Source organism: Misgurnus anguillicaudatus, chromosome 13 (genome assembly GCF_027580225.2).
Source record: "Misgurnus anguillicaudatus chromosome 13, ASM2758022v2, whole genome shotgun sequence".
Classification (NCBI taxonomy): domain Eukaryota; kingdom Metazoa; phylum Chordata; class Actinopteri; order Cypriniformes; family Cobitidae; genus Misgurnus; species Misgurnus anguillicaudatus.
This window is the reverse complement of record NC_073349.2, coordinates 28,460,677-28,488,289: the sequence shown is the minus strand read 5'-3', so window position 1 is coordinate 28,488,289 and position 27,613 is coordinate 28,460,677. Positions and strand designations below refer to the sequence as shown.

The window sequence follows — 27,613 nt, the reverse complement described above, 5'->3', positions numbered from 1 at the left end:
CTAATACTTTGATGGCATTGCTAAACCTGTGGTGGTTTTGTGTGACGGGAAAGAAACGTAAGCCGTCAAAATCTAATAATTTACGTGAGAGGCACTCGGGAGACGGAAAAATGCCGGCTGTTGCTTGTTCTCACACGTCTGCATCAAGCTTCTGTCATGCTAACACATTGACCACAGGGGATCTTATGAAAAACTTTCCATTATTTTACTCGAAGTCAACGAAAATCGAGCAAGATCAAAACATTTTACAGCTGATCGCTGTCAAAAAAGTTCAGCGACAACGTCCCAAGGATGACAGCAGCAATGACAGTGTTCTTAATATGACAAAGTAAGTGTTTTGATTAATGCCATTCATGTTTATTTTTTTATCAGTGTATACCACTAGTCAACTAAATGAATATAACATGAAAAAGATGAATGCACATTTATATTGATTCAATAGATTTATAGCATTTAAAAAAAAACTTGTCATGGATTTATTGCCTTTTGTGGATAAAATAATTTGTTTTTATAATAAATCTTTGGAAATCAAATTATGGATTTGAATTTTTAAAGTTATTATAACCTAAGATGCTATGTGAAAGTTTGTAACAGAAAATTGTGGTTTCATCCTGTCACTTTATTGGTATAGAAAACACGTTTTTACCAAAATTAGTCAATATGGATTTATTGCATTTTGGAACCAAACTCTTCAAATATACCCATGTGACTTAAGACCAGGGTCACAAATACTGATAAATAAATATATACACAGAATATGAGTCCTTCACATGTATTCCAAAACCTAATCTGGCCCTCACGTAAAACAGGTTTGCCGACCCCTTCAGATTAAAGTGTCTGCTAAATGCATGAACGTAATGTAAATATAAGGCTCCCTGTGTATATCTACAGGTGTAAGGTCATGTAAACACCTGCAGCTGTGTTTATCACTGTGCTTTTATCAGTGCCAGATCATAAACAGTCCAAGAAAATCCAACGTAAAACAACTAGAATTATGACTGCTACTAGTTTTGCCGAGCATCTAAACATCTTAACTGGCGTGATGTCAGCTTATTTAGCGTACACAACAGCAACTAAACCTAATGACCAAAACTCAAAGACATGAGCCTCACAAACTTTGGTTATTCCTCTGCAGCCATTTGTAGCCAGGGCTCCAGACTAACTTTTTTCACTAGGAGCACAGTGGCCCCCAACTGAAAATTTTAGGGGCGCAACCAGAAAATTTAGGGGCACACACCGTAAATCATCATGCTAACCAAATAATCACATTTCTACTAATTTCCACTGTATTACTAATAAATACTTTGATGATAAGATGCAGAAAGTACAATGTGCTGTTTCAAATTCAGTGTCACATCACAAAAAAAGGGTCAAATTTACTGGTCGCACATGTGCGACTGGATGTAAAATTCAGTGGCACACTCTTAAATTTTGGTGGCAAAATGTCTGGTGCCCTGGTAGCACATTTGTTTGAGAAACTGAAATATAATTAAAAACCTTGATTTTTATAAATAAAAATCTGTGATTGGAGTAGTGGTACAATATTCATAATGAATGAAAGTCAATCAGATGGGCTGTTTTTGGAGTGTAGGACTCACAGAAGTGATGATGATGACAGCAGGACAGATGGCTCCCGGCACAGCAGAATGTATACGTGTGCAGAGATCAGCCAATCCTTCCCTTCAAATGTTTACACTGTAGTTTATGGGCAGAGAGTCTGTACACTGCAGATTTTAGCCAAGATGTCACGGCAGTGAAGAGTCACATGCTCAAATTAAACCGACTACAAAAGATAACATGGAAACAACATCCGTTTTATTTCTAAATACAAAAATTATAACGGAAAGCAATCATCTGATTTCCTCAGGGTGACACTAATGTGCATGTCCACAAACCTCTAAAAAGACAAACAAATGAAAATATTATTGCTCAGATGTTGTTCATTCACAGGAATCACTTAAGTCTTGCTATTTCAGAGAAACAAAATATTAGAGAGTTTTAGCTAATCCAGCAAAACTCAAATTTTAAACCAGTTTTACTAGGAAGAACGGAGCTAAGATTTGCTTACCACCAGCATAGACTATCCCTTTGGTACAGATATTTGCACACTTTCCCAAACACAATTGGGTTTCCTTTGCTGTACTAAATCAGTGCATTTCAGACACAAAGCAGCCGGTCTATGGAAAGGCAATTTATGTGACAGGAACAGATAAGAGCAAATGTAAAGATCAATGCACCATTAGCAGCAGAGGTAATGAATCCACCATAACATAAATCACTCAGATGGTGACTTTACACATGTCAGAGCTGTGTTGAAGACAATGGTCATGTGGCTTTGTCTACTTTAACAAGCCTAATTGGATATCTCTGTCTCTCTAAACACTGACAGCGACAGTGTTTAGTTCTTATCTCAATACTCCTTATAAAGTTACAAGAGCTCAGATGCAAAAGCCACTAAACGCCACCTCAGTCAAAAATGTGATATTAACCAAATGCATATCCCATATGGCAAAAAAAATCAAATATAATTTTAAATATATTTAAAAATATACAAAAAGGCCAAAAAATATCTTTTGAAATATGTTTGTATTGTCCACAATTTTTTTGTATATTTAAAAAAATATATTTTTTATTTTAAAGCATTTATAATCACATTGCATTGGAAGCAAAACCTTTTGATTACAAACCTGTAAACATAGCAGGTTTGAAAATGGTTAAAATGAAATATATATTTTGAAATATTAAATTTTATACATACTTTTATATAAACTTTTATATTTTGGCCATGAAAAAATATTTTGGGTTGTATGGGTTGTAAAGTAAAGAAAAATCCGTAGAAATTGCAGCTGGGTTGCCAGTAATTTACCGTATATTTAAATTTATGTTTTTTACTGACAACATTTTGTTCAAAGTTAAATGAACATCAAACATTCACAAGTCTTTACAGAGTAAAACTAAAGAAACAGCATCAAGCAAAACATTCTGGCAAACAAAATCTGAAGCAAAAAACAGAAAAAGGTTGATGATGATTTCTGGTTCCCAGAATGCTTTGCATGAGGCTGTTATTGTACAGTTTTACTCTGTAAAGATAAAGACTTGTCAATATTTAAAATTGATTCAACTTTGAACAAACTCTTGCCAGCAAATAACATACATTTAAAACTACGGTATTACCGGCAACCCAGCTGCAATAACATTGTAATTTCTACGGAAATTTTTTACAGTGTAGAAATGTATTTGTTGCCCCTAAAATACATTTTAAAATATATGTTGATATGTGAAGGTTAAAATTCAAAAATCCATTTAATTAAGCTTAAAATGTATTTAGCATATATTTAAAACCTATATTTGGCCAACTTTTGACGATTTTTTTTTTTGCTGTATGGGATTATACGTTTAAACCACTTAATTCCGCCCTCAGGCCATTCAGAAATACAGATTTGTTTGCAGAATCCATTGAGAGTCGGATAAAAATGCTCATTTATAAGAAAACATGCCAGACGCACTTACAGGGTTTTTTTTAGCTCTTCATATACAGTCTTGATTTTATATATAATCTAAATTGTAAATACAAATACTTAAAATTATGAGTAATGTTATTTTGTGTAAATTCATCAATTGCTTCAGAAATGTTTTCCTGTTACCATTTCGTTAAGTTGCTAGAAAGAATTATGGAGGGCATTTTGATTTTTACTCTACACGTCAATTTTTGTCAGATAACTTCAACAGCAGGTTTGCATTAACATTACTTACTACACATAGTGCCAAAGCATAACTCACTACTGGCTCCATGTGTGTTAAATTAAACATTTTGGTAAAAAAAATATGTACTATTTTGCACATGATCACAAATGACATAATACAAACAAATTTTGTTGTTTTTTCCACATTTAAGGGGAAAATTGTCATTACCGCAACGTGTCCATGGCTGGATTTGGGTTCTTTGACATGGCAATATTTATCATTAAAAAATCTAAAAAATAAAAAACTTCAGTGTATGTTATGCTATAAACATTTACAGTAAAGAAACATGTGGTGTTTGGTGATCATTGGTAAATGTAGAGATAATAATAAGGAATATAAATGTGTCCAAGAAAACTTTTCTCATCTTCCACAACAATTTTCAATCATTGTTTAAGCCCTCAATGAACTAACATTTTCAACAACAAAAGAAATTGTTGGAAGGGACATAATTGACTGTGACACTCAAGATTTTCTCTCCAGATAAAAGTTGCAATTTTGTTTGTCATAGTACCTAGACAACTTTTTAGTTCTCATTACCGAAACATGAGTTTGTAAATGCATATATGTAATGTAATATCATGTTGCGGTAATTATCATTTTTGATAATGATAATCTAAAAAATGTAAAAAATTCTATTTTTTAAAATCCTCTAAAAATAATGGTTATAGTAAGTTCAGACCTTAATCTTATATGTGCAAAAAAATTGCCTTTAAATAACTCTAATGCTGGACACCTTCTAAGTCTGGATTTCGTGAGAATTACCCGACTGAGTTAAATAAAAATAGAAAATGCTCTATCTGTGGAACTATGGGTTAAAACAACACAGGACTGTATTTTGTACTTTGATAGGACAAGCTGATGCAATTCAATTCTTCAAGACTTGTTATAAACTGCAGATTATATAAGTGGTATAATCTATCACGATGCAAATGATATGATATTAACATGCACGCCCTGTAAAGATGCATGTTATGTAAAATAAACAGACTGGAGAAATAAAGTGAACATGCGGGTGGGTGGAGGGCGGACATGGGGTGAGAGTTTAGCCTGTCGATAATGAGCGGCAACTAAACTACATCAAAGCTGATGGAAACCAAAGCCTCACAGGCAACGGATGCATGCTTAATGGTGAAAATAATGATCTACAGAGGGCAGGAGGAGAGCAGAGAAACTCATCTACAGTAAATCAAATGTTTTACTTAAGCAGCTCTTGAGGAATTTTGATGGCTTTGTTCATTGTGAATTCACTGGGTTGTATCAAAAGGATTCAGATTGTGTCCCAGAGATTTTGGGTTATGGACAGAAATGTCTCAAGTTCTCTATGACTGGAAGTCCCTCTACAGGCTGTGAGTGGAATGTGCACGTCTTCAACATCAACAATTTGTTGGATTATGTATTAATTAATACATTTACTAATGAAATGTTATTCTTTCGCCACTTGTTGAAGCAATGGATCCTCTGCGTATACAACTATCAGACACGTAATGGTTACAAAAAAAAAACAATGAATGCTTTAAAGATTGATGAACTCAAAATAATAATAATAATTTAAAAAAATGCTGGGTTATTTTTAAACCATTTTTGACCCAACAATGAGTTAAAATAACCCAGCATTTTTGGTTGAAACAACTACGCATACTAGTTACATTACAACCCAATGGTTGGTGTACAAATCATTAGACACTATGTATTCACCATCATGATGATGTCTTAATTCTTCTGCTTTTACTTTCTGAATACAAAAGATAATAAGAATTAATCAAATTATTTCCTTCATTTTAGTCACATCAAGCTCTGTCTGTTTGTACCAACGTTAGAAGTCATTCTTGTTGTCAAATCAAAACTATGAAAAAATAGTTGCATAAATAATCTCATGAAGTATTCATTTTCTTGTCCATGATAAAACAGCATAGAGATTTTGGGACAACCTGAGGATGAGTATAAATAATGTCAAGTGGTTTCATTTTTGGGTAACTATATTCCTTTATTGACTTCTACAGGTAAATCTCATCAGTTTTTTGAGATTCACTGTTAGCTGCACTATATGAAAGAATAAGTAAACAAACACGGCTTCAGGCTTATATCAGGTTAAATCAATCTAAAGACTCAATTAAGAACATAAACACATATTTTGTGCCACCAGGGGGCGAAAGCGCAAAATAACCCCATTCATCATTATTGACTACAACCTGCAGGCACATATATAAAGGATTTCTTTCTTAGAATTTAACACGCTTTATTTCCTACATTTGTTACTTTTGAATATTATGTTGAGGACTTACAGTGCATGACACTTTTTGTACTCAGATTGTAAATAGGGTAAAAAGCTGTAGATTACATTACAGGTCACTGCAGTGACATATACAGTGTGACATTTACAATCACATACGATAGACACTTTTATCCAAAGCAACTTACACTGCATTCAAGCTTTACATTTACATATAGCTATAGATTTGCATAGCTGAGGCTAAACTCTAACAGTATTTTTTTTATCAGGCTCTTATGTTCATAATTTCAGGGTTATGAGTCGATAATTGAAATTATTTTCACAAATATAATTTTTGCTCCAAAACCCTTTAAGTACATGCAAAAATGTCTCCAGTCTCTCTTCACTGTTCTTTATGAATAGTCTAAATTGACGTATGTGTGCCTTCGTTCATCCAATTGGTCTTCTGTGCACTTAGAGGACTTTGCTGAAAAACGTGCCTTTTGACAGATTTAACCAACAAAACCGTATTCCAGAACAGCCTAAAGTCGGAATTAAGCGAATTTGAAGCAAAAATAATTGATAAACATATAATACGTGCCGAGCGGATTTGGTCAATATTATTAACTAATTCTTGACAGAGGTATCGTTTAGCTAGCCTGGTCCAACCAGACTCTCGTACATTAATTGCATTTGTACAGAGAGTCTGGCCACGCTCCATTGCTAAGCGTTACTTCCGTTAAGGAGGGTCCTCTGTTGAAGTTTAAAACTATTGGATCTGCCCAGAGTCACTCAGGATCTGCCATAGGCGATCGCTAAAGTGTGGTCGTGACATATATCATGCACCGGAACCGGCCGGAAACAACAAGTCAGAATAATCAGGGAAACAACAAGTCAGAATAATCAGACAAACAAAACTTAGCAAACCTGGTTCTTGCTCCGGCTTTGACTTCTATATATTCGGCAGTTTTGCAACAACGGGCCGAATAGCTTTTCTCACGTCTTTCTCCGCTGCCATTACTGAATTACCACTCAAACTGACGCACAACCTCAACGTCATCGTTCTTGGCCACCCCTATCTGTTCGCTGATTGGTCCTGCAGATTTTTGCAGGAGAAAACGAAACTCTACAGAGCAGTCCCAGACGTAGTACTGAAGCAAAATGAAAATTAAGAGGAAGCATGTAGGAGGGCGGAGCCAGGCTAGTGTTTAACGGCTTTTGCATCTGAGTTAGTGCCAACTGGGCATCGTTTAAATGCCACGGCCTACCTGAGCATTGTTTCTGACCATGTCCATCCCTTTATGACCACCATGTACCCATCCTCTGATGGCTACTTCCAGCAGGATAATGCACTATGGCACAAACCATTTCAAATTGTTTTCTTGAACATGACAATGAGTTCACTGTACTAAAATGGACCCCACAGTCAACAGATCTCAACCAAATAGAGCATCTTTGGGATGTGGTGGAACGGGAGCTTCGTGCCCTGGATGTGCATCCCACAAATCTCCATCAACTGCAAGATGCTATCCTATCAATATGGGCCAACATTTCTAAAGAATGCTTTCAGCACCTTGTTGAATCAATGCCACGTAGAATTAAGGCAGTTCTAAAGGTGAAAGAGGGTCAAACACAGTATTAGTATGGTGTTCCTTATAATCCTGTAGGTGGGTGTATTTTAGTAAAAATTTTAGTAAAAAGGTTAACAGCTAAATAAAACCGTTAAAAAGCTTAAAACGAATGTTGACCACTTTCTGCAGCATCTGAAAACATATGCTTGCTTTTTATATAATGGCAAGCTTAAGATTGAAGCTTTTTGATGAGGTGAGGGTAGACGGGAACTAACATCTCCTGATGATGCAGTATTTCCAGCTACTGTACAAATGCAGCATTCAATCAAAACAACTGTTTACTGTTTCTCAGGGGTGTGACTGTGTTTTTGGTTCTGAATAGAGCCCTCCATACACAGGGCTTCAGACTGCCACCAAAATTTGAGAGTGTGCCACTGTGTTTTACATCCAGTTGCACATGTGCGACCAGTAAATTGACCTTTTTTTTTGTGATGTGACACTGAATTTGAAACAGCACATTGTACTATCTGCATTTATCATTTAAGTATTTATTAGTAATACAGTGGAAATTAGTAGAAATGTGAATATTTGGTTAGCATGTTGATTTACAGTGTGTGCCCCTAAATTTTCTGGTTGCGCCCCTAAAATTTTCAGTTGGGGGCCACTGTGATCCTAGTGAAAAAAGTTAGTCTGGAGCCCTGATAAACAAGCCACAGGTTCAGAGACGACTGCCACAAAAGCATGTTGCTATGCAGGACACAGGATCAGTGGTAGCCTGTTACACAACCACAATTCAGCAGACTTGCTTGAAGGCAATATTACAGTGAAATATGCGTCCAAATTAATCACGCACCACATCCATGTTACATTTCACGGCATAAAGCGTAGCCTGAGGTCATCATTATTAACCATTATGTCTATCAGTGTTTTATTATAATAAACTCATTAAAATTGACCTTCTTCGTGTGTTTGCTATGCTGTAATCGCTACAAAACTGCATGATGTGCTGCATAATCAAACAGTCTGTTTGGTTAAGTCTTAGGCTACTTTCAATTACACAATCTCACTCAAAAAAATAAAGAAAAACAAGAAACAACTGGCTTGGGTGATTTGCACGGTCATACACTAGCACGATATTGAATAAAATTCCCACCCAGTGAAAACATTCATGTTATATATTCTTAGATCCATAATAATGTGCATGAGATCAGATTTGATTATCTAATCGAAGATAAAGGGCAAATGACTCACAGCAAATCTGCAAGGGCGAGAAAATGGGAAAAATTATTCTGTCGCACCCCACATGCCTTTTTATTTACTTATTTTGCTCAAAGCCAGTGATGTCATACCAAGAGACTTCCTGAACACAGGGTTCATTCAAGCCATTAATCACCAGTTAGGGCCCAAACAAGCTGTTGCCTAGCAAGCAAGGAAACGCTACAAGCTGCTTATTTCTCTGAGGGCAAAGAGTTACAAAGGGCCTCAGAGGCTGATACCATTAAAGGCCTGAAGTTCTGCTCATTTCAACTTTCTTAGCTTGAATGGTCGGGCTTTTCATGTCTATGTATATAAATGATCTACCGAAACTACTGTATACTGAATGATTACTATTTTAATCAGTTTGGAGATATAAAGAGAGCAGGTGCTTCTTTAGAAAATGAAGCATCCCAGTCAACATTAGGATATAATGGTACACTTAATATGCTAATTTGAGTCCTGAAAATCTGCAGCATTCTGAATTATAGTGTAATTGTAACGTCTATACCGCCGCGCCGCCAGAGGGAGCCCTCCCCGGAGTACTGACATGACGTCACCCTCTGCTTCTCTGCTTGTTTCCTGTTTGTTGCTATTTAAGATTCAAGCTAGCCTAGGGCTAGCGCGAAGTATTGCCAGTTTACCTGCGTACCGAGCGTTATTCTGATTGTGATTTCTGACTGCCTATCGTTGTGACCATTTGTCTGTTTATCTGTTTATCTGCCTTTTGGATTTGCCCCTTTGCTTAGTTTGCCTGGATTGGACTGTCTATCTGTGTTTTGATCTGCCTGCCTGTATACCTGACTACTCTTCTGCCTCACGTTTTGATTTGTTTGCTTGATTGGTTTGTTTTAAATAAACACCGCAAAATGGATCCCAGTATTCCTGAGCATTCCTTACAGAATACTTCGCCTACCATCGATCCAGCGGAAGTAACCAATCTAATGGCTGCTTACAAACAACAAAGCACGCTCCTGCAGGGCTATCAGGAACAGCTTACACGGCTTCAAGCCGTTAACGAACACCTCACTGGCTATATTCAAGCATTACCATCCACCTCTGTGAAACGAATGAGCGTTTCTGAACCTGATAAGTTTGATGGTACAGCGGAACACGTGAGGGGCTTCCTTCGTCAGCTGGATATTTATTTTCAAGATCATGTGAGTGATAAATTATCTGATAATGCGATGTGTTCTAAAGTTTTCTCTTTGTTGACTGGCAAAGCGGTCGAGTGGGCCTCCGCTGTTTGGGACACCGATCCTCGTATCCGCACATCGTACTCCTATTTTGTACAGCAAATTAAAGAAGTGTTTGAATACCCAGCGGGGGGAAGAAGTGCTTCATCGCAGATCATAAATATGTCCCAGAACCATCGTCCTGTCGCAGAGTATGCCATTGAATTTCGCACGCTTGCAGCACAAAGCGGTTGGAATGATAAATCGCTAAAGGATATTTTTCAGAACAGTCTGGACGTGGATCTTCAAGCTGAACTGGCATGTAAAGGTGAGAACCTCTCATTCTCTGAATTTGTGACTTTGTCTGTACACATCGATAACCTGATGAGAAATGTGCCTGCTAGAACGAAACTGAAAACTTCCACTAGGCCTGTATATGCCACCAGTAAAGTGTTCCATACCGCTGTAAATAATGACGACATTGTAGAACCAATGCAGATGGGGTTCGCTCCTTTGACCATGGCAGAACGACAACGACGTCGTGAGCACAACTTGTGTTTCTATTGTGGGAAACCTGGACATCGTATCGATAACTGCCCATCTAAGAAACCTCGCAACACCAACACGGTAAACCAATTCTTTAACCTCCCTTCTTGTTATGATATGTGTTCACAACCAGTAACGATCATCCACGATAATATAACCATGTCATTCACAGCATTAATTGACTCTGGCTCTGCACTAAACTTCATTAATGAAGATGTTGTCAATAAATTTCTCATTCCTGTCATCCCATGCCAACCTCCATTAAGCATTTCTGCCGTCAACAATGTACCCATCGGCAAAGGTATTACTCACCAGACTGTTCCCCTCACTCTTCAAGTTGGTCTACTTCATCTTGAAACTATTACCTTGTATGTGATCTCTTCACCCCGTTATGACATCATATTGGGACACCCCTGGCTTGTCGCACACGATCCTAAGATAAACTGGAGAACCGGAGAGATTCTACAATGGTCATCTCGTTGTATGAAAACCTGCATTAACCATATGAAGCACAAACCCTGTCTGTCTACCAATGTTGAAAGCCCTACTGGTAAGAATGTTATGATTCCTGATGTCTACTCTGAATATGCAGAAGTTTTTAGCAAAGTCAAAGCAACCGAATTACCACCACATAGACATAGGGATTGTGCTAATGAACTTCTACCTAATGCTATGCCTCCAAAATGTAAAGGTTATCCCCTGACTCAACCAGAAACCCGAGCCAGGGAAAATTACATCACTGAAACACTCCAAAACTGCTTTATTAGCATCTCTACATCCCCTGCTGCAGCTGGCTTCTTTTTCGTAGAGAAGAAGGATGGTGGCTTAAGACCTTGCATCGACTATAGAGGTTTGAACAATATCACTGTTAAATTTCCCTACCCTTTACCTCTTGTACCTTCTGCCCTAGAACAATTGAGGGAAGCAAAGATCTATACCAAACTGGACTTACGTAGTGCCTACAATCTGGTTCTTATCCGTGAAGGTGATGAATGGAAGACTGCATTCCACACCACTAGAGGGCACTATGAATACCTCGTGATGCCGTATGGTCTATCTAACTCTCCCGCCGTCTTCCAGTCATTCATCAATGAAGTGTTCCGGGACCTCCTGAACCAGTATGTTATTGCTTACATTGACGATATCTTGATTTATTCCAATACTATGGAAGACCATGTCTGCCATGTTAAAGAAGTCCTGTCTCGTCTCCTCCAGAACAAGTTATACGTCAAAGCAGAGAAATGTGAGTTTCATGTCATGAAAACTAACTTCCTGGGCTATAATATTAGTTCCCAGGGTGTGGAGATGGACACCACCAAAGTCAAGGCAGTCACCGAATGGCCTCCACCCCGTACTGTTAAGGATTTGCAGCGTTTCCTTGGATTTGCAAACTTCTACCGTCGATTTATCCGCAACTACAGTACTGTAGCAGCTCCCCTGACATCCCTACTGAAAGGTAAACCCAAAAAACTCCTGTGGAACTCACAAGCTGAGCAAGCCTTTCAGAAGCTAAAAACCTGTTTCACCACCGCCCCGATCCTGAAACATCCTGACCCTGAAAAGCAGTTCATCGTGGAGGTCGACGCGTCGGATACTGGAGTAGGAGCTGTTCTGTCGCAACGTCACGTTCCAGAAAATAAGGTATACCCTTGTGCTTACTATTCCAGAAAACTCACCCAGGCAGAGAGAAACTACGATATAGGCAACAAGGAACTTCTTTCGATTAAGGCAGCCCTGGAGGAATGGAGGCATTGGCTTGAGGGTGCGAAGCATCATATTGTCATTCTGACGGATCATAAAAACCTCGAGTACGTGAAGGGAGCTCAGAGATTGAATGCACGCCAGGCAAGATGGTCACTTTTCTTCACCCGTTTCAATTTTTCAATCACCTACAGACCCGGTCACAAGAATGGTAAAGCTGATGCTCTGTCCAGATACCACGAACCCACTCCTGTTGACCGTTCACCTGTCCCTATCATACCACCTTCTCTTATCATTGCTCCTATAGCGTGGGATATCATGCAGGAAATCACCCAAGAACACTTGAATGACCCTGTTCCGCCTGAATGCCCACCTGAGAGAACTTACGTTCCCCTAACACTGCGGCCCCGAATTATGCAATGGGTACACACCTCACTCAGCTCAGGACACCCAGGTATTACCCGCACCACAGCTTTAGTCCAAACATCCTTCTGGTGGCCCACCCTGAATCATGATGTAGCCCAATTTGTGAAATCCTGTAGAGTGTGTGCTCAATCCAAAACTCCTAAAGATTTGCCCTCCGGTCTTCTTAAACCCTTACCCATACCTCAACGCCCCTGGTCCCATCTCAGCATTGACTTCATCACTGATCTGCCACGTTCTAATAATTATACAGCCATCCTAGTCATTATTGATAGATTTTCTAAATCCTGCCGCCTTATACCCCTCAAAGGCTTACCCACTGCCATGGAGACCGCCGAAGCTATGTTTCATCATGTGTTCAGGAACTATGGAATACCCGAAGACATCGTCTCTGACCGTGGGACCCAGTTCACCTCACAGGTTTGGAAAGCATTTTGTAATAATCTGGACATAAATGTAAGCTTAACATCTGGTTATCATCCCCAGTCTAATGGCCAAGTTGAAAGGTTAAATCAAGAGATTGGACGCTACCTGAGGTCCTATTGTACCCGAGAACAACACCGCTGGTCAGAATTCCTTCCCTGGGCCGAGTATGCACAGAACTCATTGAGACACTCCTCCACCAATCTCACCCCCTTCCAGTGCGTACTCGGCTATCAACCCCCCATGTTCCCTTGGTCAGGAGAGCCTTCGGATGTTCCAGCCGTTGACGACTGGATGAGGAGGAGTGGAGAGGTTTGGGAAAGCGCTCATGTTAGACTCCAGAGGGCGATCCGCAACCAAGAATTCCATGCCAACCGTCACAGACGTCCTCATCCCCCGTACCAGCCTGGTCAGAGGGTCTGGCTCTCCACCCGGGATCTGAAACTTCAGCTCCCGTCTAAGAAACTAAGTCCGAGGTACGTAGGACCTTTCCGAATAATAAGACAAATCAATGATGTTACATACCAGTTAGAGCTGCCTGTTAATTATCGTATTTCTCCCTCTTTTCATGTTTCCCTGCTAAAACCTTACCATGCTGAGTACGACCCCAACGCCGAGCCTCCTGAGCCACCTCCCCCTCTCGACGTTGCCGGGGAACCGGCATACGCCGTGAGGGAGTTGTTGGACTCGAGGCGGCGCGGGGGTCGTCTCCAGTATCTGGTCGATTGGGAGGGCTATGGCCCGGAGGAAAGGTCCTGGGTAGCCTCGGACGACATTCTGGATCCCAACCTCATCGAGGAGTTCCATCGAGCCAGACCTGACCGTCCTGCACCACGCCCTAGAGGAAGGCCCCGTAGAGCGCCAGGAGGCGCTCCTAGAGGGGGGGATTCTGTAACGTCCATACCGCCACGCCGCCAGAGGGAGCCCTCGCCGGAGTACTGACATGGCGCCGCCCTCTGCTTCTCTGACTGTTTCCTGTTTGTTGCTATTTAAGATTCAAGCTAGCCTAGGGCTAGCGCGAAGTATTGCCAGTTTACCTGCGTACCGAGCGTTATTCTGATTGTGATTTCTGACTGCCTATCGTTGTGACCATTTGTCTGTTTATCTGTTTATCTGCCTTTTGGATTTGCCCCTTTGCTTTGTTTGCCTGGATTGGACTGTCTATCTGTGTTTTGATCTGCCTGCCTGTATACCTGACTACTCTTCTGCCTCACGTTTTGATTTGTTTGCTTGATTGGTTTGTTTTAAATAAACACCGCAAAATGGATCCCAGTATTCCTGAGCATTCCTTACAGTAATAAAAAAAATTTTTCCTATAGACCCTTATACAGGTCACGTGATTAAATAGCCTGCACGCGCATTTGGGCAACAGAAGTGGTGTTATTCCCCCTTGGTTCTAACGTGTTAGCAACTCAGAAAGTTTATTAAAATGGCTTCCCACTTCCCAGCATTAAAATGTCTGGTTGCTGCATTTGGTTGCACTAATATAATATACTAATATACGTATGTATCTGGCAACTTTATTTTTGGCCATCTGCTAACATCTTCTATCCACTCCACTATAGTACACGGATCAGGTATCTGTGTTAAAAAGTTCATAAGTTAACTTTTTAAAAGAACTTTCTCTGTCTGTGTTGCTTCACTGCTGATTCTTGCCATACTTCCATTGCCAAACTGCGCACGCATACCATATATATGTATAAAGGCTAGATGTCTCGCCCGCGCTGCTGGCCAATTGAGTGGAACGTCCGCATTTGGCGGCCATCTTACCACAGGATGCTCGCTCACTCGTAGCATTAAGTTTTAATGGGGCAGGTACTTTTAAATGAACATAACTTGCTTAATTTTCTACCAATTTTCAAACGGTTTGGTTTGTTATAAACGTCAAAGATGTACCCTGCATACTTATACTAAAGAAAATTCATGAAAAATGTTAAAGCATCCAGAATTATAGTCATGTTAATTACGTGTGTAAGAAACCAAACCGTTTGAAAATCAGTAGAAAATTGAGCAAGTTATGGTCATTTAAAAGTACCTGCCCCATTAAAACTCAATGAGCCAGATGCCTGTGGTAAGATGGACGCCAGGTGATGACATAAGAGACTCCGCCGTACGACATCTAGCCTTTATTATACATATCTATGGCGCATACGCTCGCACGTCATCATTAATAAATGCTATATAAGTGCAGTTCATTATTAGTTCATGTTAACTAATGTAGCTAACTAATGTTAACTAATGAACCTTATTGAGGTGTTTGATTTCTTTTTCTTTTCTATATTAGGAAGTAAAACCTCATAAATAAACTTTCTTGGTTTTCACTGACCTACAATTTGTGTACAAAAAGTAAAAGGGTCAATTATTTATTATAAAATAAAAGTTTTTTTTTAATATAAAGTGTTGGTTTAACAGATTTTGTCACTTTAAACCAGTATGGCTTTCTTCAGTTTAACATTACAATAAGAGAATTTTCTACAATGAAAGTAAATGGCCATGAGGCTGTCAGTCTTAGTTACCATTTCTGAATAAATGGTTTGAATAAAATGAAAATGTGTAAATGCTTACAAAATTAAATTTTTGGGTAACTACTACTTTACAAGGTTAAATACTGTATTTATGCATGATATTGTTTGATGTATTATGGATATATGACTTATACAGTCTGTAATATAATTAATTGTATACATTTTATAATAAATTCTAACTTTTATAAATAAAAGTTATTAATAAAAATAATAAAGGTGTTTCCATTCTTTATGTAACGTAAATGTAAATAAAACAAATGAAACCATTTAACTCAATTAAAATATCTAATAATTAAAAGCATAATTTACTGCATTTTAAAGACAAACTTCAGAATAAAATGTTTTCTGTGGATTGACTGCAATTTATTTATGCATAAAGAAATGTCCGATAAATTAAATAAATTTTAACGAAACAATTGTATGAATAATAAACTAAAAGAATTAGTAAATTTAACTGGTAAATTTAGCGATTTACTTGCTTAAATACCTGGTGTGCTGTAGACATGCACGTGCAGATTCCACATGAAGTCTCTGTAAACCGCGCGAATCTTGTGCTCTTCATTTATTCACCTGACTGAACTTTTTACTAAAACACAAACTCCGTGAACGGTGTCTCCTTTAAAAAAATAAATATAGTGTTGGGTATTTCTCTTGGTTGCCCCCATTATGATAACTAACTGTGGTAAATCGTAGGAAAGTGTGTGTAACTATGGCAGTTGCGTCACGCTCCCGTCCAGCAGATGGCGCAAACTCACCGCGTGTTACATAAAACAACAGATGAAGAAGAGAAGCACACAAACAGTTCAAGTAGCAGTAAGTGTTGTGTTGTTTTTGCAGTTTTTTCATTGTGTGTATGATATTTTTGTAGTCAGGAAGGTTTTTTTTCTTAATTTAACAAAGCTGCAGTCGTTTATAATCCTATTGAAATTATGTTTTTGTGTGAATATTATAATGGTGATGTGTTTGTGTACAGATGTTCATCATGAGAGATGAGATGAATGTGATGTGCAGTAAATCAGTAGGAACTGATCTGTCCATGCTGGATATTGATGATTTGATGACAGAAATCTCTCAGCTGAAGAAAGAGGTGGCGTTACTGGAGTCAAAGCTCAGACAGAGAGATGAACTCAACACAAAGGTTTGTATAAATTAAAACACTTAAACACTCTTTGTCATCATGATTGAGGTTTGTGTGTTCAGTGTTAAAATCTCAGTGTATGACACAGTGTTGAATTGATCTTATAGTAAAAGTACATCATCACAACTGTTTGTTATAATGTTTTTCCAGGATGTATCTGGTGTCTCTCTGTGTGGCTTTACTGATCAAACATCTACAGATCTTCTGGTTTCTGTCTGTAATGAAGATCAGAAGACATCAGTGAATCTGCTGGACTGTGCGATAGAAGTGAAACAAGAAGAGACAGAAGCAGATGAAGGTTATTTGATTTATTCAGGTATGCACAGGGTTTTTCCCTGAATCAAAATTAGTCTTTGGTGGTGGTTGATGAACATGTTTATACACTCACACACGTTAAAAAGTACCTAACCCATGTGTACAACGGGCCCACAGTGTTTACAACTGTTTTATATGTAAATAATTCATAATTAAACCCAAAGTATTGTTAGAAAAACAGTGGTCTTTGTGAAGAATTTTACATCCTCCTCCACATTATATAAAGGCCATGCATTTATCATCAGACGCAGATATAACTTGTCAGTCTCAGTAGACCTCTCTTGGTAGACCTGATTATTACACCTACTTTGGTATATCAGTATCATTCCTTCCCATTTATTTGAACTAATTTAATTAATTACATTACATTTTTTAAATGATTAAATAGTTTTTCTTGACATTTGAATGTTTTGTCTGATCTTAAAACCGAAAGAAAGGGTTTTCCCCGCGGAAGGTCTGCATTCATTAAAAATGAGCAAATAAAATATTTTAAATCAATATTTAATGTTCCTTACTGTAGTTATGAGGTAGCCGTGTAATAAGCGTGATAATGTACAGGCACAGGTTGTTAACGGTTATTGGCAAACTACAAATTACATGTGTCTATATTTATATTTATATACATACTTAATGGTGCTCTAAGCGAATTCACACGTTTTAGACCATAAAACATTTTTTGTTACATACAGAAAACATCTCCTCACTATCTGCTTGCTGCCTGTCCGCTGATCAAACTGTAAAAAAAACGCGATCTCTGTAGACAGCCCATCCTCCAAACACTGCAATAAAAACAAAGTGGCCAAACCTACAAACAGAAACCATAACAAAGTGTTCCAGCCAATAAACGACAAGAAGGATTTGGGGGTGGGGGTTAGGCGCGTTCATGAAAGCCCAGAAGGGAGGGGGAGGAGTTAGCTACGCTCCGTTTGTTTGAAAACAGTTCAAACATCAACAAAAAGTTACGTCACACAGATTCGCTTAGAATTTTTTTTCTTATATATATAAAATTTTAATCGAGTCCCAGCCCTAATATATATATATATTAGGGCCGGGACTCGATTAAAATTTTTTTATCTAATTAATTAGAGGCTTTGTAATTAATTAATCGAAATTAATCACATTTTAATCGCATATAAATATTTGCCTAAGAATATTGAGAAGTTATTTTTTACATGGATTCTTAGTATATAATTGAATAATAACTGAATACATAAGCTTAAGCAACAAAATATTGTTTATTTTTGTTCAACCAAGTCATTGTACTCGGAGTCGGGCTAACGTCCACTCTAGCTGCTATATGTTTTGCATTGAGATGATACTTGAGGCCCGATGTGCTGCAATGATATGCGAATTCCTTGTTGCATAGCTTGCACACAACCATGCTCTTATCGACGCTTCCATCCGTTTGTTTTTTATACCAAAATTTCCCATCCACGGGGCCAACCAAAGCGGTCTCATCAGCTTCTTCATTCATGATCACTGTGGTTTGTTGTTGTCTGAAGTCATGAATGCTAGTTGGTGCTCCAGTATAATCGGTCCACCGAAACTCATCCAGTGAGAAACGTTCCGGGGTGCAAAAATAATTTTATATAAATAAAAATATATATAAAATTCTCATATATATATATATATATATATATATATATATATATATATATATATATATATATATATATATATATATATATATATATATATTTATATATATAATTATTAACCAGTAATGACAAAGACACAAACAGTTATAGTTTCAGATGTTTTATCGTCAAATTCTTTATAATGTTTTTCTCTGTTCATTTTAGATAAGAAAGTGATAAAGGAGGAAATTTCACAACTCAATGAAATGGAGGAGAAACCTCATCATTTGATACCCAAGGAAGAATCTCTGAGCTGTTCGATAACTGTGAGGAATTTGTCACCTAAAAGGAACAACAAGCAAAAGTCAAAAGTCAAAAATGCTCTTATTTGCCCTCAGTGTGGAATAACCTTCACATATAAATCTATACTTAATAATCACATGAGACTTCACACTGGAGAAAAGCCATACAGATGTGATCAGTGTGGAAAGAGCTTCATTCGTAATGCCCATCTCAAAAATCATATGAGAATTCACACTGGAGAAAAGCCATACAGATGTGATCAGTGTGGAAAGAGCTTCATTCGTATGTCTGATCTCAACTGGCACATAAGAGTTCACACTGGAGATAAACCTTACAGATGTGATCAGTGTGGAAAGAGCTTCATTCGTAAGTTTGAACTCAACAGGCACATAAGAGTTCACACTGGAGAAAAGCCTTACAGATGTGATCAGTGTGGACAGACCTTCATTTGTCAGTTCCGTCTCCAAAGTCACATAAGAATTCACACTGTAGAAAAGCCTCACAGATGTGATCAGTGTGGAAAGAGCTTCATTCGTAAGTCCTATCTCAACAAGCATATGAGAATTCACACTGGAGAAAAGCCATACAGATGTGATCAGTGTGGAAAGAGCTTCAGTCTTGAGTCCTATCTCAAAAATCATATGAGAATTCACACTGGAGAAAAGCCTTACAGATGTGATCAGTGTGGAAAGAGCTTCATTCATAAGTTTGAACTCAACATGCACATGAAAATTCACACTGGAGAAAAACCTTACAGATGTGATCAGTGTGGACACACCTTCATTTGTCAATTCCGTCTCAACATGCACATGAGAATTCACACTGGAGAAAAGCCATACAGATGTGATCAGTGTGGAAAGAGCTTCATTCGTAAGGCCCATCTCAAAAATCATATGAGAATTCACACTGGAGAAAAGCCCTACAGATGTGATCAGTGTGGAAAGAGCTTCATTCGTAAGTGTGATCTCAACAGGCACATGAGAATTCACAGTGGAGAAAAGCCTTACAGATGTGATCAGTGTAGACAGAGCTTCGTTCGTAAGTTCCAACTCCAAAGGCACATGAGAATTCATACTGGAGAAAAGCTTTAAAAAGCTGAAAAGTTCAGATGCAAAAGCCACCAAATGCCACTTCCATCAATTATGAGATAATGATATTAACCGAATGCTCTTGGCAAGTATTATACATTCATTAAATACTTCTACTTCTGCTTGGTTACTTCCGGTTTTTTGGCAGAATCCATTAAGAGTCTGCTAGAAATTAATACTGGATTTCTAGTCCAACAGTTAGATGACGATATGGACATGTTAAAAATGTGCAAATTGTCCGCCGCTGACGGTTCAAGTCTGGTGAACTCTGTTCTGCAAATTTGTATCACGTGGAGATATGTGACCAGCAGTAAACCGGTATGTCACGGCTAGGGCTATGACGGTTATCATAACCACCGCGGTGGTTTAGTGCGATCCGAGTTCTTCAAGTTCATGTGAACGCAAATGGCCAGCATACTCCAAAGTGCGCTATTTGTGAGGAAAGGCAACTGATATCCGTGATGACCCGCTGGCTTGAGGGCCGAACAATGAGGTTGCTAAAAAGTATCAATCTGCACTACCAGTACACCACCAGAACACGTTTTCAGCATGGCTGTAAACCCGGAAAAGGCTTCTCATGTGAACAGTGTATTGTTTTATGGATGAAAGTGCTACAATAAACACGCACTTAGGCGCTGACCCTGTGGGTTCTTTGGGGCACGGCTCGAGCATCCACCCAAATGCCCAAACACATACAGTAGTTGCGGAAAACGTGACCGTGCCTCTTTCATCCTCTTCAAAGCGTTTGGGTGCTCCAGAGCATTGCTTTATGAGACACGGTTGTGGACAAATGTGAAGTGAATGCCTCGAGAGAGAGCCAAAGTGTGTGAAAGAGACAGAGTTTGTGTGCGCGCAAGAGAGACAAAATCTAAGCAAGAGGGTCAAAGTGCGTGCGAGATAAACCGTGCTTGTCTGTGCACGAAAATTTTCCAAAATGCGCAAAAAATGGCGCGCACGCAAGAGCAGCAAGCCTGAATACATTAAAACACCTTGCACCTTTACCACTATATTGATATCTCATTAATACTGAATTCTCTTATAATCACGGCATTGTCTTGTAAAAAATCATCATTAGCCAACAAACTTACTCAGCATAAAATATACAGATTTCATGTTTTCAGTCTCTGTTTCCTTTAAGATTAGCTAATGCGTCTCTAATGCGTATGACTGGGGAGTTATGTTTTACTTACATGTTGTTATATAGGTTTTGTCATTGCTGGTAACATAAAATAAGTTTTCCCATTAGAAGTTTCTCTCTCAGTTATGCATTGGGGGGACTGGACCACGGTTTATTTCATCACACAAGTCTTTGTACAGCACTGACCCAACATAAAATCACATATGAATATAAAATATCACAGAAGTGTTCAGCTCAGTAAAATCTCTGTACATTGTTGTAATGAATTAACATAACAAAATTTATTGCATGAAAATTACGCTACAGCACAAGTTTCAGGCTTTCCCTGACTCTCTCTCGCACTTTGTCTCTCTCTCGTGCACACATTTGCTTTCTCTCGCACACTTTCGTTCCCTCTCGCATGTCCTTTCTCGCACACATTGGCTCCATCTTGCGCGCTTGTTTGTTCTTTCCCGCGCACATTCGCTCTCTTCGTTTACTGTTGTCAACTTCCATGCCTCATATTGTTTGACATCGTTATCACAACATTGTAAAATATGTGACAAAAAATGTAAAAAAGTGCTGGGCAATAAGGGGCCGATGAATAAGAGGTTTGTGTAAGATTATCTTGTAAAGTTAAAGTCTCTGCAGTTTGGAATCAAACCTGTAAGTTTAAGATGTGACTTTGAGGTTTTACTTCAGCCTTTTTCTTTTTTTGTATTTTTTAATTATTTGGACATATTTTATTATTATATGAAGTCATGAAAAAGTCTTTCTGTTTGAAATTTTGTATATTAAGGTTATGGTGTTATTTGATTCACTTGAACGTATAGCTGTCACTATGGCATTATCCACTGCTTTGTTTAAATTATTGTACAATAAAGCTGAAATCCAACCTGAATGTTGACATTTACAATGTAGAATAACGTACAATCAATAACTAGATCATCAAATCATTATAATAGTTTATTTTACATTATATATTTTTAACAAAACCTTGTTGAGAAATGTTTAACTTTATGCAAATTATGAATTACTTTTTCGGAGCGACTACCAATGAGAACAAAGCAGTGGAGTTCGCATCATCCGTCTCTCATCAGTTACTGAAGTGGGCGTTACTCATTTGTTTATGACAACCAGATATAGACGGTTTCAGCAGAAACAACATAAACAAGCGGCTGTCGTGGTCCGCACGTTGCGGTAGGCTAGTGCTTTTCGTCCCTCACTGCTATTATAGTTTTTCAATATGATGGAACGACATGGAAGCCTCATTGTATTTACCTGTTCAATGTAAATCAAGAGAAGAAATTCTAAGCTTACAAAGAAAAGTCAGATCATTGGCAGAGGTCATTTGACACCAATGAGGACATATTTATGAATAAAGACATTGATTTTAACTAAAGTTAATACTTAAACTACACATTGTCCCTTTAAGCACAGTACTTGTTTATTAAAACATTTTGTGCTGTTGACGTGCACGTGCAGATCGCACATGAATTCTCTGTAAATCCAGTGCTCTTGAATTGTTCACTTGACTGAATTTTTTTACGAATGTGTAAAACAAAAACTGTCAACGATTTCTCCTTTAAACAAATAAATACAGTGTTGGATTTTTCTCATGGTTGTCCCCGTTATGATAACGAACTTTAGTAAATCGTAGGGATGTGTGTGTAACTATGGTAAATGACTGTTGTCAAGCAGCTGTTGCGTCACGGTCCCGTCCAGCAGATGGCGCAAACTCTCCGCGTGTTACATAAATCAACAGAAGAAGAAGAAGAAGAGGAGAAGCTCACAAAAACACTAGTAATACGTGTTGTGTTGTTTTTGCTTTTTATTTGTCTGTGAATAATGTTTGTGTTATCTTTTTTGTCGTGAACGAAGCATTATTTTTTGCTTTCTTATTTAAAATAACAAATAAATTATTTCTGTAGTCAGGAAGGTTTTGTTTCTTGATTTAACAAAGTTCCAGTCTTATATAATCCTATTAAAAATGTTTTTGTGTGAATATTATAATGGTGATGTGTTTGTGTTCAGATGTTCATCATGAGAGATCAGATGGATGTGATGTGCTGTAAATCAGTAGGAACTGATCTGTCCATGCTGGATATTGATGATTTGATGACAGAAATCTCTCAGCTGAAGAAAGAGGTGGCGTTACTGGAGTCAAAGCTCAGACAGAGAGATGAACTCAACACAAAGGTTTGTATAAGTTAAAACACTTAAACAGTCTTTGTCATCATGATTGAGGTTTGTGTGTTCAGTGTTGATCCTATAGTGAAAGTACATCATCACAGTCTGTTTGTTTTAATGTTATTTCCAGGATGTATCTGGTGTCTCTCTCTGTGGCTTTATTGATCAAACATCTACAGATCTTCTGGTTTCTGTCTGTAATGAAGACCAGAAGACATCATTGAATCTGCTGGACTGTGGGATAGAAGTGAAACAAGAAGACACAGAATCAGATGAAGGTGATTTGATTTATTCAGGTATGTACATGATTTTTCCTGAATCAACATTAGTCTTTGGTGGTGGTTGATGAACATATTTATACACTCACACACATTAAAAAGTACCTTAACCATGTGTACAAAGGGCCCACAGTGCTTAAAACACTTAATTGTTAAACCCAAAGTATGGTTGGAAAACAGTGGTCTTTGTGAAGAATTTTACATCCTCCTCTACATTATATAAAGGCCATGTTTTTATCAAACAATTCAATTCAATTCAATTTTATTTATATAGCGCTTTTCACAATTGGTGATTGTTTCAAAGCAGCTTTACATTAATAGAAGCAGTGGAAACACAGATATTACTTATCAGCCTCTGTAGACCTCTCTTGGTAGACATGATTATTACAACTAGTTTGGTATATCAATATCATTCCTTCCCTATTTAAACTAATTTAATTAACTAAATTACATTTACAAATGATTAAATCAAATAGTTTTTTCTTTACTTTCGGATCTTAAAACCAAAAGTAAAAGGGTTTTCCTCGTAGAAGGTCTGCATTTATTAAAAATAAGCAAATAAAATATTTAAAATCTATATTTAATGTTCCTTACCTTAGTTATGAGATAGCCGTGTAATAAGCGGGATAATGTACAGGTACAGGTTGTTAACTGTTATTGGCAAATAAGCCCCTTCAGTGTGATACAAGACCCTCTGTTTCGTGTTGGGTCCTGATTTCTGCGATAACTATGGAGGACCACAAGAGTCATGCAAAATGTAATAAAGAACTTCAATATTTAATAACTATCTGGACAATAAAAATAGCAATTAATATACATTTGTTTAAAAATTCATTAATGAATCTATAAATAATAGACAAAAGTTACAAAAAAAATCATTATGTAACATTTTATTAGGCAATAAAAAGTGAGATTATAAAAATAATGTAGAAATGAAATATTAATCCATTAATAAATAGTTCAAAGTAATATAACAATTTACAAAAACAACATAAAACACTCAATAAGTTCATCATTTTAAATTGCATTTATAAATTCTTAATTAAATAATGGAATTTCAAAATGTATTTCAAAAAGCGATTAAACAAGAGAAATAAATAACTGGATTTATAAATTGAACTACAAATACAGGTTTAAATTATGCATTTAAAAGGGCATTTCCGTTTAACATTTCTGTTTTCATTTCCCGATGGTTCTCCTTGTTCTTTTCGCTATTCGGTTTGCTTTTCGTTTTAGCCTCTCTGTTTAGCTTTTCCGTGACTCTTTGGGTCCTCATCCGAGGATCTATAAATCTGCGCATGACGTACAATCTGACCCAATCAGCGAGCTTGTTACATCCACCTGACCATAGGTAATTTGCATTTCTCATTTGACAATTTGCAAGGAGTCACGGAAAAGCTAAATGGAGAGGCTAAAACGAAAAGCAAATCATTCGCAAAAGTAGGTTTTACGAATAATTTAAAATAGCGGAACATTTTTCATGACGGAAAATGACGTCATAGGGTCCAATCTAATCGTCTTGAGCCAAGGAATAAGAGGAAACAATTTTGTGTTTAGGACTTTTTTTTTATTTTGTGTTTAGGACTTACAGGTCAGAGTTAAGCAAAAGCATGAGTGCAAGTTTGAACTGTTGGTGGTGCAAGCGGGTTTGAGATAGAGTATCCAAATTTGCTGTGGAGACTTTTTGGACAGTCCTTTAAAAGCGTGCCAAAATTTCATAACTTTTCTTATGTATGCTGCTATAGGCTGCCATAGACCGCATTGGCGGAATAAGAAGACGGAAGAATAATAAGAAAACTAAAGGTTACCATAGGGGTCTTCGCCCATTCTGGGCTTGACTCCTAATTATAGTTTCAGAATTTCTTAGTGCATTTTTTACTGTCAAATTCTTCATAATGATTTTCTCTGTTCATTTTAGATCAGAAAGCAGTAAAGGAGGAACGTTCACACCTCGATGAAATGGAGGAGAAACCTCATCATTTGATACCCAAGGAAGAATCTTTGAGCTGCTCGATTACTGAGCGGAATTTGTCACCTAAAAGGAACAACAACCAAAAAACAACAGCCAATGATGCCCTTATTTGCCCTCAGTGTGGAAAGACCTTCACTAAGAAAGGTCATCTTAATCAGCACATGCAAATTCCCACTAGAAAAGAGCCTTACAGATGTGATCAGTGTGAAAATAGCTTCATTCCTGAGTCTGACCTTAATAGGCACATGAGAGTCCACACTGTAGAAAAGCCTCACACATGTAATCAGTGTGGAAAGAGTTTTAAGAATAAATGGCACCTTAATGAGCACAAAAAAGCCCACACTGGAAAAAAACCTTACAGATGTGATCAGTGTGGACACACCTTCATTTGTCAATTCCGTCTCAACATGCACATGAGAATTCACACTGGAGAAAAGCCCTACAGATGTGATCAGTGTGAAAAGAGCTTCGTTCGTAAGTTCCAACTCCAAAGGCACATGAGAATTCATACTGGAGAAAAGCTTTAAAAAGCTGAAAAGTTCAGATGCAAAAGCCACCAAATGCCACTTCCATCAATTATGAGATAATGATATTAATCGAATGCTCTTGGCAAGTATTATACATTCATTAAATACTTCTACTTCTGCTTGGTTACTTCCGGTTTTTTGGCAGAATCCATTAAGAGTCTGCTAGAAATTAACACTGGATTTGTAGTCCAACAGTTAGATGACAATATGGACATGTTAAACATTTGCAAATTGTCCACCGCTGACGGTTCAAGTCTGGTGAACTCTGTTCTGCAAATTTGTATCACGTGGAGATATGTGACCAGCAGTAAACCGGTATGTCACGGCTAGGGCTATGACGGTTATCATAACCACCGCGGTGGTTTAGTGCGATCCGAGTTCTTCAAGTTCATGTGAACGCAAATGGCCAGCATACTCCAAAGTGCGCTATTTGTGAGGAAAGGCAACTGATATCCGTGATGACCCGCTGGCTTGGGCGCCGAACTATGAGGTTGCAAAAAAGTATCAATCTGCACTACCAGTACACCACCAGAACACGTTTTCAGCATGGCTGTAAACCCGGAAAAGGTTTCTCATGTGAACAGTGTATTGTTTTATGGATGAAAGTGCTCCAATAAACACGCACTTAGGCGCTGACCCTGTGGGTTCTTTGGGGCACAGCTCGAGCATCAACCCAAATGCCCAAACACATACAGTAGTTGTGGAAAACGTGACCGTGCCTCTTTCATCCTCTTCAAAGCGTTTGGGCGCTCCAGAGCATTGCTTTATGAGACACGGTTGTGGACAAATGTGAAGTGAATGCCTCGAGAGAGAGCCAAAGTTTGTGAAAGAGACAGAGTTTGTGTGCGCGCAAGAGAGACAAAATGCAAGCAAGAGGGTCAAAGTGCGTGCTTGTCTGTGCATGAAAATTATCCAAAATGCACGAAAAATGGCACGCGTGGGAGAAGCAAGCCTGAATACATTAAAACACCTTGCACCTTTACCACTATATTGATATCTCATTAATACTGAATTGTCTATTGCCAAATCAGTTAAATTAATCTATTGTGTACTCTTGTACTCGTTACCCAGAAATTAACCTAAGAAATAACACCACCTTATAATCACGGCATTGTCTTGTAAAAAATCATCATCAGGATCCATCTCGCGTGCTTGTTCGTTCTTTCTCGCGCACATTCGCTCTCTCTTCCTGCATTCGCTTTACTTTTGTCAACTTTCGTGCCTCATATTGCTTGACGTTATGAAAACATTGTAAAATATGTGACAACAAATGTGATAAAGTGCTGGGCAATTAAGGGCCGATGAATACGAAGTTTGTGTAGGATCATCTTGTAAAGTTAATTTTTTTGATGATTTGGACATATGCTATTATTATATGAAGTCATGTAAAAGTCTTTCTGTTTGACATTTTGTATGTAAAGTTAATGGTGTTATTTGTACTCTGTAGATTTGATTCACTTGAATGTATTGCTGTCACTATGGCATATCAACTGCTTTGTTTAAATTATTGTACAATAAAGCTGAAATCCAACTTGAA

At 37.9% G+C, this 27,613-nt stretch overlaps 2 protein-coding genes across 4 annotated transcripts in view; one reads left to right on the top strand and one right to left on the bottom strand.

Moving 5' to 3' along the window:
- Nucleotides 1-16,394, bottom strand: part of kcng1 (potassium voltage-gated channel, subfamily G, member 1) — a 77,916-nt gene extending 61,522 nt beyond the window's left edge. For 2 of the 3 annotated variants that reach the window (XM_055188613.2, XM_055188614.2), the window contains exon 1: nucleotides 16,059-16,393. The gene's annotated coding sequence lies outside the window, so the exon portion shown is untranslated. Of the gene's footprint in view, nucleotides 1-16,058 lie in introns of all 3 variants that reach the window. The other variant, XM_055188615.2, reaches the window with a different exon arrangement.
- A 503-nt stretch (nucleotides 16,395-16,897) lies between these two features.
- LOC129430952 (uncharacterized) lies at nucleotides 16,898-27,613 on the top strand. The gene is made up of 3 exons (XM_073875531.1): nucleotides 16,898-17,025; nucleotides 18,827-19,990; nucleotides 25,652-27,613. Exons 2-3 carry the CDS (start codon nucleotides 18,868-18,870, stop codon nucleotides 26,074-26,076), a joined length of 1,548 nt encoding a protein of 515 aa, XP_073731632.1. The 5' UTR covers nucleotides 16,898-17,025; nucleotides 18,827-18,867; the 3' UTR covers nucleotides 26,077-27,613.